This window comes from Canis lupus, chromosome 24 (genome assembly GCF_048164855.1).
Source record: "Canis lupus baileyi chromosome 24, mCanLup2.hap1, whole genome shotgun sequence".
Lineage (NCBI taxonomy): Eukaryota > Metazoa > Chordata > Mammalia > Carnivora > Canidae > Canis > Canis lupus.
This window is the reverse complement of record NC_132861.1, coordinates 19,191,717-19,214,608: the sequence shown is the minus strand read 5'-3', so window position 1 is coordinate 19,214,608 and position 22,892 is coordinate 19,191,717. Positions and strand designations below refer to the sequence as shown.

General features: G+C 33.7%; 1 protein-coding gene across 7 annotated transcripts in view; it reads left to right on the top strand.

Moving 5' to 3' along the window:
* IFT88 (intraflagellar transport 88) overlaps positions 1-22,892 on the top strand; it is a 135,646-nt gene that overhangs the window by 1,454 nt on the left and 111,300 nt on the right. For all 7 annotated transcript variants that reach the window (XR_012016337.1, XR_012016338.1, XM_072795819.1 and 4 more), the window contains exons 2-6: positions 3,203-3,298; positions 6,999-7,061; positions 20,295-20,351; positions 21,500-21,553; positions 22,423-22,486. Coding sequence is in view for 5 of the 7 variants with exons in the window: in XM_072795819.1 (XP_072651920.1) it covers positions 3,209-3,298; positions 6,999-7,061; positions 20,295-20,351; positions 21,500-21,553; positions 22,423-22,486 (328 nt within the window). In the remaining 2 variants the exon portion in view is untranslated. The remainder of the gene's footprint in view (positions 1-3,202; positions 3,299-6,998; positions 7,062-20,294; positions 20,352-21,499; positions 21,554-22,422; positions 22,487-22,892) is intronic.

The following is a 22,892-nucleotide window of genomic DNA, read 5'->3' as shown; positions in this document are numbered from 1 at the left end:
CATACACCTTATGTGAATTTCAAGTGTGCAAGACAGTGATTTGAAATTTATGTACATTCCAAAAGGATCACAATAAATCTAGTTACCATCTGTCACCAAAGTTACTACGATATTATGACTATAATCTCTTTGCTATAATTTACATCCCCATGACTTATTTTATAGCTGAGAGTTTGTATACCAGTGACTTTTAATGCCATTAGTGGTATTTGAAGTGAACGTTTCTACCTGATTGACATTTTCTTTCATAGTAGTGAGTTTTCATCTCTAAAAAGTAATGAAAGGTTAACTTAAAAGACCTAAATGTAAGGGCTAAAGCTATAAAGCTCTTAAAAGAAAACAGATGTAAATCTTCTTGAGGTTAGGCAGTGGGTTTTTTTAGATGTGACACTAAAAGCACAAGCAACCGAGGGAAAAAAATGGGTAGATTGTACATCATCAAAATTCAAAGGATACTTCAAAGAATACTATCAAGAAAATGAAAGGACAGTGCATAGAATGGGATAAAAATATTAATGTATAAAGAATATTTGTAACTCAGGTAAAACAAATAACCCAGGTTTTAAAAATGGGCGAAGCATCTTAACGACATTTCTCCAAAGACATACAAGATGTCAATAAGCATAGGAGAAGATGCTCAACATCATTAGTCGTCAAGGAAATGCAAATCAAAACCACAGATACCGTTAAATGCCCATTAGAATAGCTATCATCAAAAAGAGGGACAATGACCGGTGTTGGTTAGGACATGGAGAAATTGGAATCTTCATGCATTGCTGGTGGAATGTAAAACGTGCAGCCACTTTGGAATCTAGGAGCTCCTCCAAAAATTAAATGTAGAGTTGCCGTATGACCCAACAATGTCGTTCCTAGTCTACACTCGATAGAATTGAAAATTTATGTCCACACTAAATCTCCACCAATGTTTGTAGCAGCTTCAGTATTAATAACCATAGAGTGAAACAACCCAAATGTTTATTAACTAATAAATAGATAAAATATAATTCAATCATAAAAAGGAATGAAGTACTGATGCATGCTACAACATGGATGAACCTTGAAAACATTATGTTAAATGAAAGAAACCAGACATAAACGGCTATGTATTGGATAATTCCATTTGATTGGTAAAAAAAATTTTGATTGATGATTCCATATGAAATGTCCAGAGTTGGCAAATCCATAGAGACAAAGTAGATTAGTGCTATAGGCTGGGAGGAGGGACGAATGAAGAATGACAGCTAACAGGCTCCCGGAGTATAGAGTGATGAAAACGTTCTGGAATTAGATAGTGGTGGTGGTTGCACAACCTTGTGAATATACTAAAAACCACTGAATTATACACCTTAAAAAGGTAAAATTTATTGTATGTAAATTATACAAAAAATTAATAATTTTATATTTCACATTTAAAAATTTTTTTAATGGTTACAAGTAGCTACATATGTTTGGTGTTATACTGAGCATTAAGATTAGGCTGAAATTTTTGATGGAATTTACTGGCACACTTAAAATTGTACAGGCTTTAAAGAGAATAAGTATTTTAAGGTAAAGTAGTTCAATACTACATTTCTTGGTTAGCTAGCCTGCCCCTTCCCCCAAATTGCCTAAAATATTTCTCCATTTGAATGATTCCTTGTCTGAGAATTCTTCCAGAATTCTTGAGTAATTACTACATCTACAGTACTACATCTACAGTATATGTATACAGTAATTATAATTCCTCCACACTTCTATTTTACTTTGCTCTGACATCTGTTTTATTCTGTCTTGCATTTTTTCTTTCAACACTTTATTATGAAAATTTTCAGATGTACAGTAAAGCTTAAAGAATTTTTTTTAAAGATTCATTTATTCATAAGAGACACAGGGAGAGAGAGAAGCAGAGGGAGAAGCAGGCTCCATGCAGGGATTTGATCCCGGGACTCCAGAATCACGCCCTGGGCCGAAGGCAGGCACTTAACCGCTGAGCCACCCAGGGATCCCCAAGCTTAAAGAATTTTACAGTGAACATCATAACTGTTACATAGATTCTACCATTAACATTTTTCTATACTTGCTTTATCACAAACCTATTCATTATTTCCATGTTATTTTTATGCACATCAAACTACATTACAGATATTAAGCTTTCCCTTAAATATTTAAGTATGCATATTAATTGTAGTTTGAATTTTTAAAAAAATTCTTTTTTTTTTCTGTTAAGAAAAAATGTATAATGAAAAGAAAAATTTCAAGTATGCACTTATTGAGTTTTTGCAAGTGTATACCAGTATAACTCAAACCCCTAACAGGATATAGAATACTTATCACCCTAGAAAATTCTATAATCCTGCACTTTTCCATTCAATCTCTAGTCTCCATACCTAAAAAGCAACCACTGTTCTGATTGTTTTCTACAATAGTTTTGCCTGTCCTATAATTTTAAATTAATGAAACCATACATAAGGTACTGTTTTGTGAGACTTCTTTCACTCAACATAATTCTTCCATATTATATGTGTCGTCAGTGCATTATTTTTTATTGCTGAATAATACTTCATTGCATAAATATGCTGCATTTTGGTTATCCTTTCTGTTGATGGGCACCTGGCCTGTTCCTAGTTTTCGACTATTAAGAACAAAGCTCCTATGAACATTTGCATATTAATATTTTTATGGACCTCTGTTTTCATTTCCTTCAGGTAAGTACTTTGGGATGGAATTGTGGGTTCATAAGAAAGAAATGTTAATTTTATGAAACGACCACACTTTTTTTCCAAAATTGTGCCATGTTACACCCCCAAAAACAATGTATGACTGTTTAGATTACTCCATATCTTTGCTGACCTATTATGTTGTTGGTTTTTTAAGTTTAGCCATTGTGGCAGGTACGTAGTGGTTTCTGCATTGCATTATAATTTACATACCTTCTTCTTTCTGCACTTGATACTAAGTTCTTTGAAAATAAGGGCAACCAACTGTACTCCTTTAGTGCCTGTCACTGGCCTTTTAATGTAATAAGTATGGAATAAATGTGAAATGAGAGCAACAAATGCATGTTTTAACACCTAGTTTTGAGAATTTGATGTGAAAAAAATTTCAAGTCATAAAAATATGTAGCAATAAATTTGACCAGAAAGGTTTTAAGTAGTTATATTTTATTTCAATTATGAATTATTTCATATATCAGGAATATATTTACACTGCCAATTTTTCATAGGTACAAATGATGCAAAATGTACACCTGGCTCCAGAGACAGATGAAGATGATCTTTATTCTGGTTATAATGACTACAATCCAACCTATGATACTGAGGTAAAAAAAAAAAAATCTGGTTTTTTATGTTGGTCTTTATGAAAACTTTGGATTTGAGTATTCTGCTTTATTATGCTTTAGATTAAATAAACTGGTTAAAAGCCTAGAAAAGTGCTATTACTGAATTCTGTACTACCTTCTAATAATACTAATTGCAGCAAAAGGGGAAACCATGAAAAAGTTACATAAACAAATTAGGATCAATTATATACTTGTCTTTTCCAGCACTAGCTATCTGAATGTGTAAGTAAAAAGAATTAAATCATTTAAAGTATCTAAAACCAGTTTTCTTAAGTGCTCTGATTTTGAATGTTATATAGTGATTTTTTAATTAAATTATATGAGTCTTTTATAGAAAACTTAAACAGAAATAAGCATCAAGAAAAATTATATCACAGAAACTGTCACTATCCAGAGATAAATGTTAACTAACATATAATGCTTATCTCACCAAACATTTCTCTATACAATTTATTTGTGTCTCTATATATTTTTGGATGAAATGGTATCATTCTATGTGTATTGTTTTGTAACCTGCTTTTTGTCTTATATAAATATTTAAATTCATGTCAGTAATTATTTATCTACTTAGTATTTAATGGGATAGTAAACTAAAAGATGAAATTGTTATTAAGACAAATATTTGAAAAAAAAAAAGACAAATATTTGAACTTTTAAAAAGAAATTTGAATGTTTTCAAAAACATTTGTTTTTTGTAAATCTGTTTATATCATTGTGAGAGTTAGAGTTTCTACACCGTTAAACAAAACAAAACTTTTTTATAAAGTTATCTTGAATTAGTGCCTGAAAAAAGTTAGGGTGAAGCATATGGTTGTTAATTTTTTTGCTAGTATATTATAATCAAATGCTAGCTTTTATAGGACTTTATATGAAGTTAGGAAATATTATTCTATTCTAGAGTTTTTCATATAGCTTTTAGTCATTTTTCATTTTTTTTCCTCTGGAGAAAAATGGTAGTCTGTGAATGTGAGACCTAGAAACAAAACAAGGAAATATTACAGAAACTGTTTATTCTATGTGAAATAAAAATCTAAGAGATATGATCATTTACAGAAAATTTAAAGAATACAGAAGTTTGAAGAAAAACAATGTAAATCCTATCACCCAAAGATCACCTATATTAAGTATATATCACCTGACATTTTGCTATCTTTTAATATACACAAGTGTTTGTTTCTCTCCTTATATACACTGTGTATACACAGATATTATATAGACTCCTTTTTAAAAACCTATATTGAAACATAGATGTTTTCCTAAGTTTGCATAAATTTTGAAAACCACTGAACTCTTGCCCTTTTTCTGGGTTTTGAAAGTTTTAAGTATAAAAAATGTACATGCTCACTATTGAAAACAAAATAATCCCATCACTCCAAATAATTACTGTTAACATTTGGTTGCTTTCTTTCCTTCATGCATACATATACAGTTTTTTGTTTTTTTTTTTTGCACATTTGGAATTGAACTAGCATTTATTTACTTTTCTATTTGCTTTTTTACATTTAACTACATCATAAGCAATGTCTCATGATACTAAAAATTTAAATACATTTGACCCTTGAACAACATGGTGTTTAGGGATACCAACCCACCTCCTCCTTCCCCCCATGCAGTCAAAATTCCACATATAACTTTTGATTTCCCCAAAACATAACTACTAATAACCCAGTGTTGACCAGAAGCCTTACTGATAACATCATCAAGTAACACATATTTTGTATGTTATATATACATCATATACTGAATTCTTAACAATAATTTCTTTCTCTTAATTTTTTCAGTATTTTTAGGCTTGATGGTTTGTGAGTTTTTTTCAAATTGTCACAAATCTCAAAAAATTTCCCAATATATTTATTGAGGAAAAAAATCCATGTATAAGTAGACCCACGCAGTCCAAACCGAATGTTATTCAAGGTCAACTGTATAATTTTAATTGCTGCATTTTACTGAATATGTATAGTTGATTAGAACTATTTTTAGATCATAAGATATTTATTTCCAATCTTCTGTTGTAAATAACAACTATGAACAATTTTATGCATAAATGACTTTCTGTATTTTGAGCAAACATTTCCTGACTAGAGTCCCAGAAGTGGAATTAATAGATCATGAATATGATCACTTTCAAAGAACCAGAGAAACTTCCTAACTTCTCAGATCATCAATGTAGCTTCACTGTTTAATTCAAAGAGAATATTCAGAATGCCAGACACGGAAAAAAAATAGTAAAGTAAAAGGACACTTGGTTTACCCATGGTTTTCTTATATCTTAATTAATTAGAATAATAACAAACTTAATTTATAAATGAATTAATTGAAATAGTTTCTAAGATGTTCATAGATTATGCAAATTGCTGATAAAATCATAAAGAAAAATTCCAAAAGTTTGTTAGTGTGGTATTTGTAATTAGAGAGTTTGTTGACAATTTTTAGTTTGTCATTTAGTTAGAATTCATTCAGCTGATTAATCAAATTTTATTTATTGTTTAGGAATATTAGAAGCCTCCCTTTTCCTAAGGGATCTGCTAGAGTAGGATAATTAATTATGCTAAAGGTTGCCGTTGGCTTTATACTTCATATGAAAATTGCCTAGTTTCCATAACTAACTGAGAATTGTGTACTCATTAATTTTGTGTAGTTGATATGGAAGGTCATAAGGATTATTTAAGGTAAAAATTAAAGAATGATTGGGCATAATAAAATCACGTTTAAAGTGCATTTTATTAACATCCTGGTTATATAAACATTTTACTTTATTTGCAGAGGTTTTTAAAAGTTAATTGATAGTGACTCTTTTAACTTACTGTTTGTATTTTTTTTTCTTTAACAATCAGAAAGTATGTTTTTGTGGGAACTAGACTGACATAAACTAGAGGCAAGTTTGACAATTGCCCGTGACATGTATGTGAGGGGTTAGAGCCAGAGTTTATATTGGTGAAGGACTAGGAAATAAAGGCTGTTTGGAAGGTTGGGGTTGGCAAGACTGGGTGCTTTTGAGAGAGTGTAAAAATGGCATTTGTGATGGAAACCCAGGAACATTTGTACTTTGCTTTTATGCTACTTTCCTCATCTTTCCTGATAAAGAATATGAATACACACAGGAATCAGCAAAGCATAATAACATCTTACTTCAACTGAGGCTTTGGTTCCAAGTGGGACAGCAGATTGGACCCTGTGGATCATTCTCTTTGCTCAGCTCCATTCTGAATTCCATACTTGACTTCTCCAGCAAAATAAAATGACCTAAGGTTTTTCAAGATGGGGCTATTAACCATGGTCCCAGCATATAGAGGAGGAGAGAGTGGGAGAGGAAGAAATGTGGGTCTCTGCTCTTACTGCTCTAGCTATTTGGAAGAAAGAAACAGAAGAAAGGCCATGTCCTTCTGTACTTGATCTTGTAACCAGGGATAATGGTACTACGCATTTAAACAGTGGTCAATAAAATATCCTTACAGTTGATCAACATTACCAGTACTACTCTTCCTAGACAAGGAAGGAGCCTTGATATTTGGGTAGCATGAAGGGGAGCTTTGAGGACAGCAGTTCTTGAGCCACTACCTGGCTGTCAACACATGGGGTAAGATGAATTATAGAGGATCATGAATACCAAACAGAAGACATTAAACTTTTTTTTAATTCTCACATCATGTTGAATGTTAAATTTGCCTTTTCATTTTAGGAATTAGAGAATGACACAGCTTTTCAGCAAGCAGTGAGAACTAGCCATGGCAGAAGACCTCCAGTAAGTAAATTGTTTTTGCTGTGGTGAAAAAACACAACATAAAATTTGCCATCTTAACCATTTTTATTTATTTAATTTAATTTTTCAATTTCAGTTGTTAATACAGTGTTATATTAGTTTCGGGTACTCTGTATAGTGAATCAACAATTACATATATCACTTGGTGCTCATCACAGCAAGTGCCCTCCTTAATCCCCATCACCTATTTCACCTATCCATTCACCCACCTTCTCTCTGGTAACCATTAGTTTATTCTCTATAGCTAAGAGTCTGTTTCTTGATTTGTCTTTCCTTTGTTTGTTTGCTTGTTTCCCTTTGTATAAATTCCACATATGAGTGAAATCAAATGACATTTGTCTTCATCTTACTTCACTTAGCATTATACTCTCTAGCTTCATCCATTTCCTTGAAAATGGCAAGATTTCATTCCTTTTTATGAATAAATAAATAATTTTGTTATATATATAACAAAAATATATATATACATACCATCAATTATATATATATACACACATATATATATACATACATACACATATACATACATATATACATACCTTTTCTTTGTCCATTCATCAATTGATGGACACCTGGGCTGTTTCTATAATTTGGCTATTGTAAATGATGCTACTGTAAACATAGGGGTGCATGAATCCCTTTGAATTCGTGTTTTTGTATTCTTTGGGTAAATACTAGTGTAATTGCTGGATCATAGGATAGTTCTATTATTCACTTTTTGAGAAACCTTCATATTGTTTTCCACAGTGGTTATATCAGTTTGCATTCCCACTAACAGTGCAAGAATATTCCTTTTCTCTTCACATCCTTGCCCATGCCTGTTGTTTCTTGTGTTGTTGATTTTAGCCACTCTGACAACAGGTATGAGGTGGTAGCGCATTGTAGTTTATATTTGCATTTCTCTGATGATAAGTGATGATGAACATCTTTTCATGTGTCTGGGTGTCTTTTTTGGAGAAATGTCTGTTTATGTCTTCTGCCCATTTTTTAAGTGGATTATTTGTTGGATGTTGAGTTTTATAAGTTCTTCATATATTTTGGATGGTAACCCTTTATTGGATAGGTCATTTGCAAATATCTTCTCCCATTCCATAGGTTGCCTTTTGGGTTTTATTAGATTGGTCCTTTGCTGTGCAGAAGCTTTTTATTTTGATGTAGTCCCAAAGTTTTTTTTTGCTTTAATTTTCATTGCCTCAGGGGACCAATCTAGAAAAAAGCTGCTATGACCAATCCCAGAGAAATTATTGCTTGTGCTTTCTTCAAGGACGTCTTTGGTTTTAGATCTCACATTTAAATTTTTAACCCATTTTGAGAGTTATTTCTGTGTATGGTGAAAGAGAATACTTCAGTTTCATTCTTTTGCATGCGGCTGTCCTGTTTTTCGAGCACCAATTTATTGAAGAGATTGTCTTTTTCCCATTAGGTATTCTTTCCTGCTTTGTTGAAGATTAATTGACCATATAGTTGTGAACTCATTTCTGTATTTTCTGTTCTTCTGTTCCATTGCCTATGTGTCTGTTTTTGTGCCGGTATTGTACCGGTTTTGATCACTACAGCTTTGTAATATAACTTAACATCCGAATTGTGGTGCCTCCCACTTTGCCTTTCTTATTCAAGATTGCTTTAGCTATTGAATGTCTTTTGTGCTTCCATACTAGTTTTGGGTTGTTTGTTCTTGTTCTGTAAAAAATGCTGTTGGTTTGAAAGGGATTGCATTAAATGTGTAGATTGCTTTGGGTAGTATCGACATTTTAATGATATTTGTTGTTACCATCCATGAGCATGAAATATCTTTCCATTTGTATCCTCTTCAGTTTCTTTCATTAGTGTTTTGTAGTTTTCGGAGTACAGGTCTTTCACCTCTTTGGTTAGATTTATTCCTAGGTATCTTACTATTTTTGGTGCAATTGTAAATGGGATTGATTCCTTAATTTCTCTTTGTACTGCTTCATTATAGAAACGCAACAGATTTCTCTGTTGATTTTGTGTCCTCTGACTTTACTGAATTCGTTTATCAGTTTTACCAGTTTTTTTGGTGGAATTTTTTGGGTTTTCTACATAGAATATCATGTCATCAGCAAATAGTGAAAGTTTTACTTCTTCCTTGCCAATTTGGATGCCTTTTATTTCTTTCTGTTGTTTCATTGCTTATGGCTAAGACTTCCACTACAACGTTTAATAAAAGTGAGAGTGGACATCCCTCTCTTATTCCTGACTGTAGAGGAAAAGCTATCAGTTTTTCTCCATTTAGGATGATGTTAGCTGTGGGTTTTTCATATATGCCCTTTATTATGTTGAAGTATGTTGCCTCTAAACCTCCTCTGTTGAGGGTTTTTATCAGGAATGGATGTTGTACTTTGTCAAATGCTTTTTCTGCATCTATCGAAATAGTCACATGGTTTTTAGCCTTCCTCTTATTAACGTAGTATATCACATTGATTGATTTGCAAATATTGAACCACTCTTGCAGCCTAGGAATAAATCCCACTGATCATAGTCAATAGGTTGTTTAAAATGTATTACTGGATTCAGTTGGCTAGTATTTTGTTGAGAACTTTTACATTTATGTTCCTCAGAGATACTGGCCTGTAGTTCTCTTTGTTGGGTGTTGCCTTTATCTGGTTTTGGTATCAGGATAATGCTGACTTATAGAATAAATTTGGAAGTTTTCCTTTTCAATTTTTTAGAATAGTTTGAGCTTTCATATTTGGTAGAATTTGCCTGTAAGCCATCTGGTCCTGGAGTTTTGTTTTTTGGGATATTTTGATTACTGATTCAATTTCTTGGCTCGCTATTGGTCTCTTCAGATTTTCTATTTCTTCCTTTTTAAAGTTGGTAACTTAGGAATTGATCCGTTTCTTCTAGGTTGTCCAGTTTGTTGGTATATAGTTTTTCATTACATTCTCTTATAACTGTATTTCTGTACTGTTGTTATTTCTCCTCTCATTTATGACTTTATTGATTGGGATTCCTTCTCTTTTTTCCTTGATAAGCCTGGCTAGAGGTTTATCAATTTTATTAATTTTTTCAAAGAACCAGCAATGGCTTCATTGCTCTATTGTTTTTTTAGTTTCTGTATAATTTATTTATGCTCTGATCTTTATTCCTTCCTTCTGCTAATTGATTCTTTGTTTACATTCTTTTTCTAGCTCCTTTACTGTAAGATTAGGTTGTTCATTTGAGACTTTTCTTGCCTCTTGAGATAGGTCTGTGTTATTCTATACTTCTGTCTTGGAACCACGATTGCTGTATCCCAGAGGTTTTGGGCTCTTGTGTTTTCACTTTCATTACTTGGCATGTACTTTATTTCTTCTTTATGTCCTTTGACCTATTCACTGTTTAGTAGCATGTTCTTTAACTTCCATGTATTTGTGGTCGTTACAGATTTTTTCTTGTTGACTTCTAGTTTCATAGTGTTGTGGCCTGAAAAGGTGCATGGTATGACATTGGTCTTCTTGAACTGGTTGTGACCTGTTTTGTGGCCTAATATATGATCTATTTTAGAGAATGTTCTATGTGCACTTGAAATAATGTGTATTCCGCTGTTTTAGGTTAGAATGTTCTGAATATATCTGTTAAATTATCTGTTCCCATGTGTCATGCAAAGTTATTGTTTCCTTGTTGATTTTCTGTGTAGATTATCTATCCATCAATGTAAGTAAGGTCTCATACTACTATTGTATTATCCATTAGCTTCATGTTGGGTCCATAAATATTTACACAATTGTTATGTCTTCTTGTTGGTTGGCTTGTCCCCTTTATTACTATGTACTGTCCTCTGTGTCATTACAGTCTTTGTTTTAAAGTCTAGTTTGTCTGATATAAGTACCACTACTCTGGCTTTCTTTTAACATCCGTTTGCATAGTAGATGTTTCTCCATTCCCTCACTTTCAGTCTGCAGGTGGCTTTAAGTCTAAAATGAGTCTCTTGTAGGCAGCATATAGATGGGTCTTGTTTTTTTTTATCCATTCTGTCACCCTATATCTTTTGATAGGAGTGTTAGTCCATTTACATTAAAAGTAATGATTGATAGATGTGTATTTTTTGCCACTTTATTGCTTGTTTTGTGGTTGTTTCTGAAGATTTTCTCTGATCCTTTATCAGTCTCTGTTTCATGGCTTGCTGTTTTCTTTAGTGATACATTTGGATTTCTTTCTCTTTTCTTTGTATATAATTCATTAGTAGTTTTTGATTTGTGGTTACCATTTGGTTTGTATATAGCAGCTTCTGCATGTAGTAGTCTATCTTAATGGTCGTTTAAGTTTGAACCCATTCTTTACTCCTGTCCTCCACACGTTTTAGGTATATGGTGTCATATTTTATATCCTTTTATTTTGTGAGTTCCTTGGCTGATTTTTTTTATAGAAATATTCATTTTTACTGCCTGTTTCCTACTTTCTTACTGTCGCTTTTGGTCTTTCCTTGCCACTCAGAGAATCTTTTTTTTTTTTTTTTTCCACTCAGAGAATCTGCTTTAACATTTCTTCCCAGGCTGGTTTAGTGGTCATGAACTCATTCAGTTTTTGTTTGTCTGGGAAACTCTTAATCTCCCCTCCTATGCTGAATGATAGCCTTGTTAGATAGAGTAATCTTGTCGGAAGATTTTTCCCATTTAGCACATGCCCCTCCCTTCTGGCTTGGAAAGTGTCTGCTGAAAAATCTCTGGCTAGCTTAATGGATTTTCCCTCATAAGTTACTGCCTTCTTTTGTCTTGCTGCTTTTAATATTTTTTCTTTATCACTATATTTTGCCATTTTAATTATAACATGTCTTGGTGTTGGTCTACTTTTGTCAATTTTGATGAGGGTTCTCTTTGCCTCCTGGATCTGGATGTCTCTTTTCTTCCCCAGATTAGGGAAGCTTTCAGCTATTATTTCTTCAAATAAGTTTTCTGCCCCCTTTTTTCTCTTTTCTTCTGGGTCTCCTATAATATGGATGTTACTACATTTGGTGGAGTCATTGAGTCCCTAAGTCTATTCTCACTTTGCAGAATTCTTTTTTCTCTCTTTTGTTCAGCCTGATTACTCTCCACTGCTCTGTCTTCTAGGTCATTAATTCATTCCTCTGCTTCTTCCAGCCTTTTGTTCCTTCCACCAAGCATGTTTCTCATTTCATTTATTGTACTTTTATCTCTGCTATGTTATTCTTTATCTTGTGTTAGGGTGTCATTCATGTATTCTACTCTTCTCAAGTCCACTGAGTCTCTTTATGATCATTTCTTTAAATTCTCTATCCAGCATGTTACTTATATCTGTTTTGCTTAGATCTCCTGCTGTGGCCTTCTCCTGTTCTTTCATCTGGAACACATTCCTCTGTCTTCTCATTTTGTCTAAGTCTTTGTGCTTGTTTCTGTGTGTTAGGAAAGTCTTCTTCTTCTATCATGTCTTCTGTTCTTGAGGGTAATGGTGTGTAGTGCCCTGCCATGTAGCTTCCCCTGCTCCCCAGAGCCTGGAGCTTCCAGGAGTGTCTCCAGCGTGTGCTGTGTGTACTTGCTGTTGTATCCTGGCCACTTTATCCCTCAAGCCCGTTGTCTGCAGAAGCTCTCTTTGCCTGCTGTGGGCAGTGTCTGGTCCCTGGCCCGAATGTGGCAAATTTTAATGAGGTGTGCTCTGACCTATTTGTGAAATGAGACTTGTTGCCACTGCCACCAAAACCAAGGCCTCACAAAATTCTTGGGTCAGGAGGTGTGGTGTTGGTAGCGGTATGGGCTGGTTTTCTCAAGGGAGGGGTCTGTAGTGCTGGGACTTACACAATCCTGACTGCAAAGTGCATTTTCACTGATATGTGAGGATAGGGGTGGAAGTAAGCAAGTTAATTAATAAAGATCTCCGCTGTGTTGGTTCCTACAGGTAGTTTTATGCTTATGTTGAAGCGCAATAGAGGAAAATGACAACAGTCAATTTATTTGTTTCCGAAGTGGTCTATGAACACTGTCTCCCTGGGATGGGCTCTGACTTGAGTGAATAACCTGCCCACTATGTGCCCCAGGCACTCTTTGGATCGCTGTTTCTATGCCTTGTGTCTGCAGATTGTTTACTGCCTTCTATGCAAGAGCAGCACAATGCCATCCAGGGTGTATCCTAGCCAAGCCTGCTAACATTTAAAACTCTAGGCTTTAAGACCCACTACTTGCTAGAATCCATGAAATTTGACTCTTCTCACTTTCCAAGCCAATTTCTATGGGAATTGGTTTTCCCCCATGCACTCTCTTGTGTTTAGTCTGTCTCTCACCCTTCACCATCACCATAGCTCCCTTTCCACTGCAGCAGCCATGTTTCTCTCCTAAACCCCATCCTACCTTCTTCAATGTGTCCTCTTCTCTACCTTTAGTTATAGTTTGTTCTGCCAGTCTTCAGATTGATTTCTGGAGTATTTAGAATGATTTGATAGTTATCTAGTTCTGTTTGTGGGCTGAGGTGAGCCTAGAGTCCTTTTTATCTACTACCATCTTCTCCAGTCCCTCCTCATTATAACCAGTTTTAAATGCATGGTTCAGTACATTAAGTATATTCTCATTCTTGTGAAACAGGTCTCCAGAACTTTTTTGCCCTCCCAAACTGAAACTCTACCCATTTAAAGAACTGTGCATCATCCCTCCAGCTCCTGGCAACCATCTTTCTACCTTCTGCCTCTATGAATTTGAATTTGACTACTTTAGGTACCTCGTATATGTGCAATTATGCAGTCTTTGTCTTTTTGTGATTGGCTTTTAGTTCACTTAGCATAATGTCTTCAAGTTCATCTATATTGTAGGATGTAACAAGATTTTCTTCCTTTTTAAGATTAATAATCCATTGTATTTATATATATCACATTGCCTTCTATGGATATGTTGTCTACCATGGATACTTGGGGTATCCTACCTTTCACTATTATGACTACTACTGCTATGAGCGTAGGTTTGCAAATGTCTCTTCCCAACTCTGGTTTTAGTTCTTTGGATGTATACCCAGAAGTAAGATTGCTACATCCCATGGTAATTCTATTTTGAATTTTTTGAGGAACCTACTGTTTTTCCATAGCAGTTGCACCATTTTACAATCCCACTAACAATAATAGGGTTCTATTTTTTCTACAACCTCACTGATATTTACCTTCTATTTTTTTGATAGTAACAATTTTAATGAGCATACAGTGATTCTTAATTGTGATTTTGATTGGCATTTCTCCAATGATGAGTAATCCTGAATTTCTTTTTGTGGCCTTGTTGGCCATTTGTATGTCTATTCAAGTTCTTTGCCAATGTTTTAACTAGGTTATCTGATTTTTTTTGTTGTTGAGCTATAGGTGTTTATATATTCTGGATATTAACCGTTTATCAGATATATGATTTGCATATTTTTCCCATTTCATAGGTTGCCTTTTCATTTTGTTTGTGTCCTTTGATGTACAAAAGTTTTTACTTGATATAGTGTCATTTTTCTGTTTTCACTTTGTTACCTATCAAATCCAAGAAATCACTGCTGCATTCAATATCATGAAATTTTTCCACTGTGTTTTCCTCTAGGAGTTTTAGTTTTAAGTTTTATGCTTAGGCCTTTAATGCACTTTGAGTTAAATTTTTGTGTGTCAGTATAAGAGTAGGCTCTAATTTCATTCTTTTCAAGTAGATATATAGCTTTCCCAGCACTGTTTGTTGGAAAAACTAACCTTTCCTCATTATGTAGTCTTCACACCTTTGTTGAAGATCATTTGACTATAAATAGGAAGGTTTTTCCATTGGTTTGTTTGTATTTATGCCATTACCACACTGTTTACATATAGTAGCTTTAATGAAATGAATTTTAGGATGAATTTTCTACTACTTCAAAAAAGGACATTGGGATTTTGGTAGAGATTGCACTGAATCTCTAGATTGTTTTGAGTAGTATCAACATCTTAATATTAAGTTTTGTAGTCCTTCAATGTAGGATGACTTTATTTTTGTGTTTAATTTCTTTCCACAGTGTTTTGTAGCTTTCAGTGTATCCAGTGAATTTTAAAGTATTTTAGATCAAAAAGCTTCTTGATACTCTTGAGAATGTATTAATTATATAAAGCATTGGAATGTATTTACCTTAAAGGCTCATTGTTTAAAAAATATTTGCCTTTCTAGTTTTTAAAATTACATGGATATTGATCCTCCAAAACATCAGGACATAATTTACAAATTACTCCTCCTTTGGATTAATCCCCTCTGTTAATTAATCTGTTAATTATGCATTCTACCAATGCATGAATTGTTAGAGTGATGTTTTTCAGTAGTAATATTAACATTTTTGTGTCATGCAAAGCATAGGCATTTGCTTTCTGCAGTGCATGAAATTTGTCAAGCTTTTTTTATAGTTGAAAATAAACAAGGTTGGCACTAAGTAAAATAGCAAAGAAAAGAAAGTTCTATCTGTAATGTTCTATGTCAAATATTCCCTTTTTTGAACTGCTTTTCCGAACTTCTTCACTATTATCTAGCAGTGGTTCTCAGTCCTCCTCCACAACTGTCCCAAGGTACATTTGGCCTGGAGATATTTTTGATTGTCACAACTTGGGTGACTGCCACTGGTATCTAAGGGATAGCCAGCAGAGATGCTGCCAAACATCAGACAATGCAGAGCATACACACATACACACACACACACCTCTGTAAGAAATGTATGGCTTTGCTCTTGGCTGCTGGGAGTGATCTCTAAGCCTTTGGAATATCCTGCCTGATATGTGTATCTTTGTTTGCCAGGGGCTTACAAAGTTAAGAAACTGATATATAGCAACTCTTTTGCTTTAGAAAAAGTGTCCTTTTGCTTTCATCTTCTCTCACTTTGTTACTTTCTCTTTCCTCTCTGCCATATGTATTATTTACCAAAAATAAGTGATTAGTATTAAACCACTTACAATGGAAAGGATCTTGTGAGTAGCTTTCCCATCACATTTATGTAAATGAATTTAGTTTGGTTCCCTACATAAATTTAACCACCTATACATTTAGAGGACACAGTCCTCCACAAAACTATTCTCACTTCTTTTTTTTTTTTTTTAATTTTTAATTTTTTTAATTTTTTTATTTTTTTTCTATTCTCACTTCTGACATCAATTTTACATTTAGAGGATTCCCAAAATCACCTTCAGGTTCAGTAATTCTTTGAAAGGGCTCACAGAACTCACTGAAGGCTGTTGTATTCATGGCTTATTACAGAAGAGGGATATGGTTAAAATCTGCAAAGGGAAGAGACACATAGAACAGAGTCTGAGGGGGGCGTCTAAATGTGGAACATCTGGTCATCCTTTTCCTGTGGAATCCTGCATGAAATTAACTTTTCCTGGCCACTGTGTGTGATGACATTACTTACATAGTATTATCTACTAGGGAAGACCACTTACAACTTTCGTATCCAGAGTTTTTACTGGGGCTCTATCATATACTGTCTGTATGGCTGACATTTAGTCTCCAGCCCCTCCTGGGGGTTTAGACTAATACTTCTGGAAGTTAAACTGATATTATGTGTCCTAAAGCTCCCTTCATAAAACACATTGTTCAATTCTCTGGTGGCTGAAGCCCCTGGCACACAAAGCTATGCGTATCAGGCAGGATATTCCAAGGGCCTAGAGATCACTCCCAGTAGCCAAGAGCAAAGCCACACCTTTCTTTGGATAATATTAATTCTTGACTTTACCTTTCACAATGTGTATTTTAATTTTAAGGTTACCTTCATCATGGAAGAAAAATCAGAGGTTGGGCCACCTGGGTGGCTTTTGTGGTTGGGCGTCTGCCTTTGGCTCAGGTCGTGATTTCAGGATCCTGGGATCGAGTCCCCCATTGGGCTCCCTGCAGGGAGCCTCCTCCCTCTGCCTATGTCTCTTCCTCTCTGTCTCTCATGAATAAATAAATAAAATCTTTTTTAAAGAATAGATTGAGTTCTTTCACTAAGCTAATACTAGATTTTAAGCTTTTTTGAAGAGGCATGCTGTCTTGTTCAGTATTATTTTCTTTGCCTACTGTAGATGCTTCATAAATCTTTATTCTGTGACTTAGTAAATAAACAAACATTGTCTTCTATTAAGTGATTTCAAGTATCAGACATCAGGTAATCATTTTATTATGCTGGCCCTTCTTTAGAGATCCTCATTTTATAGATGAAAAAACTATAGCCTAGAGAGGCCAGAGGTCTCACAGTTATCCATAACTGGAGCAGAGCTTAAGTCTCTTGACCCCCTATTGAATGATATTTTCATCACATCCTACTTACTCTGTTAAACAGGGAGAAATCATATAATTTCTATGTGAAAGATATTAAGCTTACTTAAGGGATAAAATTCTACTAGTTCCAAAGGACTTTATAATCTTAGGAAGGAAATAAAATGGATACATGTATTCAAAGCAAAATAAATATTTTTTTTAAAAGTACAAATTCCTGTGGGACCACAAAAAGAAGTTATTTGTCACTAGTTGGGATAATCAGACAAGCTGCTTATAAGATAAATTTACAGTTGCATATTAAAGGGGATGTATAATTAAGAGAGACCTTTAGATATGGGAGGAAAGGCATTGCAGATGAAGGTATAAGGTGAATAAGGAAAGAGACAGTTTAAAATCCACTCTATCTGAAGGGATCAATCCCATACTAAAAATGAAAAAACTAAAACACTGATTTAGTTGTAAGTAGTTAAAAGAATAATGGTCCTTTTCCTTCAGTTTGTTCTTATGGAAAAAATTGCTGAGACTCATATCCTTCCTTTTCAGCTTTTTCAAAGATATGTCAGATCAAGTTTGTTAGCGGTTTTGTTCAAGAGTTCTATATTTTTTACTGATTTTTTTGGGTTGAGGGGCCTACTAGTTCTGTTAGAAAGATGTCAAAATTTACACTATGTGGATTTACTTCTTTCTCAGGGTTTTGCTTTATATATTTGGAGCAAAAAATACTTCAAATTATTGTATTTTTGATGTAAATTGAGCCTTTTATTATTTTTGAAATCATTTATCTCTAGTCCTGCTGTATGTCTATTTTGTCAGATATAAATATATTGATAGGGCTACAGAAGCTCTCTTTTGTCTAGCATTTGCATGATATGTCTTTCCCATCTGCTTACTTCCAATTTTTACATATCCATATTTTTAAGATGTATTTTTCATTAGCAGAATGTAATTCAGTTCTCTTTTCTAAATGTGGTTTGATAATCTTACTCTTTTAGTGAAGCATTTAATCCATTTACGTTTAATGAAATTGCTGATTTAATTTTAATTCATTCTCTTACTGTTTGCGTTTTGGTTTTTCCTGGCTCTTTTATGTATCATTTTCTCTCATTTCTTGCCTTCTTTTGTTCCTTTTTTTGTTATTCCATTTTTCCCCAATGTTATCTTTTGATACATTCTTTGTACATTCTTAAAATTACATTCTTAAAATTATAATACATTCTTAAAATTATAATACTCCTCTTTAAGTTATTAAAGTCTAGTAAAACTTAGTACTATATAACTTCCTGGGCAATGCCAGAATTTTACATTTTCAGCTATCTTTCTCTTCTATAATTTCTATTTATTCCTTTTTATATTTTCCAGTTCTCCACTGAAATTGTCAATCTTGTCTTTTAATTCATTGATTGTATTAAGCAGTTAAAGTTAAAGTCTGTGTTAAAGTCTGTGTCTGACATTTCCATTATATGTATTCTTTTATGAGTTTCTTTCCATTCTTTTGTTTCTCTTTTGGTTAGGTAATCTTGCCTCCTATATGTCTGATTGTTTTTGATTCAATGCCAGGTATTGTAAATGAAAATCTTTAGAAATAATTTAAGCCTGTGTGTCTAAGTTATCCAGTATGATAACCATACTGGTTATATGTACCTTTGAATTATTTAAAATAAAATAAAGTATACAAATTCAGATCCTTATCACACCAGTCACATTTCAGATGCTCAACACCCATATGTGATTTATCAGACAGGGCAGATATAGAACATTTTCATTACTGCAGGAAAGTTCTACTGGATAGCACAGCTCTAGAGGATCTTGTCTTTCACTACGGAATTTACTTTTGTTTATGGTTCTAGAGGCACTAGGAGTCCGGCTTACTTTAATCCTTTTGAGTTTAAGATGATTCTAAATTGGACTTCAATTTTATGAGGGCTTGTATACTTCTTATTTACTTTTCAGTTGTAGACTGTAGCCTTTTGAGATCACAGTCTAAAGCCTAAAGGATTATCAGGATTGCCACCTTGGCAAGCCCCGCCAACTCCACCATTTTCTTTCTTAAGACCTGTGAGTCTGTAGAGAGCTATATTCAGCTTTTCAGCCATGCCTTTTGGAGAAAAGCAGGCTCAACTGCAGGTGTAACTCTCTAGCCTTCCCTTTTCCTTATCTTGAGACCTTGTTAATTCTTCACTGCCTTATTGGTTCTTTAATACATTTGAATTGATTTTTCATAAAAAAATTTATAAAAATATTTTGTCCTAAATATAAAAATATTTAGTTGTTCCTAGTGGGAAAGTTGTTTAAAACAGCAGTCTATCATAGCCAGAGGTAGAGCTATTCTACCAATGATGTTTTAATCAAATATTTCAAATATGCCTAACAACTAACACGTATAGGATATTTCCACCTATATAATCCTATTTGACTTCAACTACCATTTTGTGATCAAGATATCCTTATTTCAAAGATGAGAAAAGATACGAATAAAATAATAATAAAATAGGAGAGCTGAGATTCAAACCCAGATTCTCTGATGCCAAATCCTGTGTCTATTGTTAGGGCTACTGGCTGGCAGTAATAAGTATATTAATGACTGATAGATGCAGCCATGAAAACTAATCTTTCTCATTTATACTTCAAGTAATTCTAAAGTCTCTTTTCTCCTTTAAAATGAATTCCAGAATATGCCTCCTTCTTAATACTTTAAAATACCTGGGCTCAGGATACCTGGGTGGCTCAGTGGTTGAGCATCTGCCTTCAGCTCAGGGCATGATCCTGGAGTCCCAGGATGGAGTCCCACATCGGGCTCCCTGCAGGAGCCTGCTTCTCCCTCTGCCTGTGTCTCTGCCTCTTTCTCTGTATCTCTCATGAATAAATAAATAAAACCTTTAAAAAAAATACCTGGGCTCCTTAATATTTAGGATAATTTAAGAGAAGTTATCCTGAATATTATATAAATATTTCTGTATCAATGAGTCTATATTTCCCATTGTTTTTCTAGTTTTCTATTGATAGTTTAATCTGATTTCTATTAACTATGTTTTTTTTCCTCCCCAAGATAACTGCTAAAATACCAAGCACAGCAGTTACTAGACCTGTAGCTACTGGATATGGGGTAGGTTTACTTAAGCTAAAAATATTAAGGTGCTTTTTCTCATCCATAAGTTTACTTTAGGCAATTCTAAATAATTTGGGGTATCTTTCAGTCCGTAACCCAGATATATTTTTCATTTTGGATAGTTACAAACCTTTAAAAAGTCTAATTTGATAAATAGCTTTACTAATCTAGTCATTTTGGTTATAAATTTATCATTAAATATTTTATTATCATTTCTGTTTATAAATCTTGTGTTTGTTGTTTGACTTCCTTTCATTTTTTGTGTAATATTACCGAGTCTCATGTGTATTCCATTCATATTTTATGTCGAGTTGAATGTTATATAAAAGTAATGATGTTTATAACATCTTAAAACATACCAATAAAAAATAAAATTTGAAAAAATAACATTTGAGAAAAATTTCAGAAGCATATATTTGGGTCTTGCTTTTATCTGAGATCTTTGGAGGAAAGATGTTATGTAAAAATCCATAAAGGAAAATTTTTAACTCTTGCCCAAATTTGGATGTCTTAGCATAAATGAAATAAAAAGGAAATGTGAGAAAAATGAAAGAATGAGGTGGAATAGCATTTCCTAGTCTTTATTACAATATTCTGTAGGGGTCAGAAAAATGGTTTTAGTACCTAGAGAGGTCCAAGATACTTGACTTCATACTATTTCTTTATATGAATAAAGAAAGTAATCATATACATAATGTTACTGTGTCAAATGGAACATGATTTTATTAATCAACCTAAGCATGTTACAAATTTCATTTTTGGTGATGTTTCAGAACAGGAAACAGCAAACATTTTTTGTGAAGAGCCAGGCAATTTAGGCTTTGCAGATCATAGCCCCTGTTGCAGCTACCAAACTCTGTCATTTGTAGTACAGAAGCCACCATAAACCATGGGCAGACCAGCGAAGTATGGCTATATTCCAATAAAATGTTATTGACAAAGACTGAAGGTTGTAGTTTGCTGAAGCTTGTTTTAGAGTTTTATTGTTTAGTCTTATATCCTCAGGTTATAAATGGAAAGAATTAGATTTACTTGCCAATATAATAAAGAAAAAAGTTATGAAGAAAACTTTTATAACTTGGTTTTTATAAAATTAAATATAGATTTTTTTTGGAATCATTTTAATTTAGTTTTCTGTTTACTAGTCCAAGACATCCCTGGCATCATCGATGGGAAGACCAATGACAGGGGCTATTCAGGTATCTCTGTCATGTGGTTCATTTTGGGCCTCTCTTGTGACTTAGAATATTATTGCCAGTCTTTTTTATTAGATTATTTTAAAATGTTAAAGAAGGTGTTTCTTATATAATGACTGTAGTTCTTTAAATTGTGGGCTAAAGGTTGGACTGTTCAGAATCTTTGGAGGCAAAATCTCCTTGGATTTACTCAGGTCTCAAATAAAATCCTTTTGGGGAATGCACATAGAACGGGTAATTTGCTTGTGTAGTGAACTCTGTCTCCCATTTATCCTGTGCTATCACTTGCAACAATTTTTGTAGTTTTTCTCTTAGGCATATAGGAGACCAAAAAAGCAGAGGAGTAGCCAACTGATAACCTATATAACTTATATAAGGTGTTATATAAAAATCCTTGAGGTTTTCTTTTCAAACTAGGAGTAAGCACAGTTAAAGCAAGGAATTGATATTTTATAGGGGAAAGGGAAAGTAGAAACAGGACTGACATATGAGGAGGCAGGGGTAAGGAATAAGTAGAGAGTGACTAAAAATCAGTATTAAGGGGTGCCTGGGTGGCACAGTTGGTTAAGCGTTTGACTTTTGGTTTCAACTCAGGTCATGATCTCAGGGTAGTGAGATCGAGCCTTGCGTCAGGCTCTGCACCCAGTGTGGAGTCTGCTTAAAATTTTTCTCTCCCTCCCCCACCACACTCTCTCTTGCGCTCTCTCTCTCTCTCTCTCTCTCTCAAATAAATAAATCTTTCTATTTTTAGAAATCAGTATTAAAAATTGGTACCAAAAAAAGGACTATGTTAATACATGTGCCATGTTCAGAACTATAAATAAGTAAATCTTATTTAAGAATACCTTTTAATTGATTCTTTTTCTTTCAAGGATGGAGTTACTAGACCAATGACAGCAGTGAGAGCAGCTGGTTTTACCAAAGCAGCTTTGAGAGGTTTGTTATTTATCTCTTCTAATAATTTTTTTCAGATGTATTAATATTGTTAATGTGTTTCTGTGGTAAATGTTATTAGAATTTTAAATAAAACCTAACATGCCTTTGATTAAAAGGGATATCATTATTTTGGGTACCATGAAGAAAGGAAAGGGGTAATGAAAATGTTCTGCATCTCAATTGGAATGGTGGTTATACTGGCATGTAATTTGTCAAAATGTGCTGATGTGTACATTAAAAATGTGTGCATTTAAAAAAAACTAAAAAATGTGCAATTTATTTTATATAAGTTAAATCTCAAAATATTATAGGTGAAATCGGTATCTAAATATGTAAGTAGGGGCAGCCCCGATGGCTCAGCGGTTTAGTGCCGCCTTCAGCCCAGGGTATGATCCTGGAGACCTGA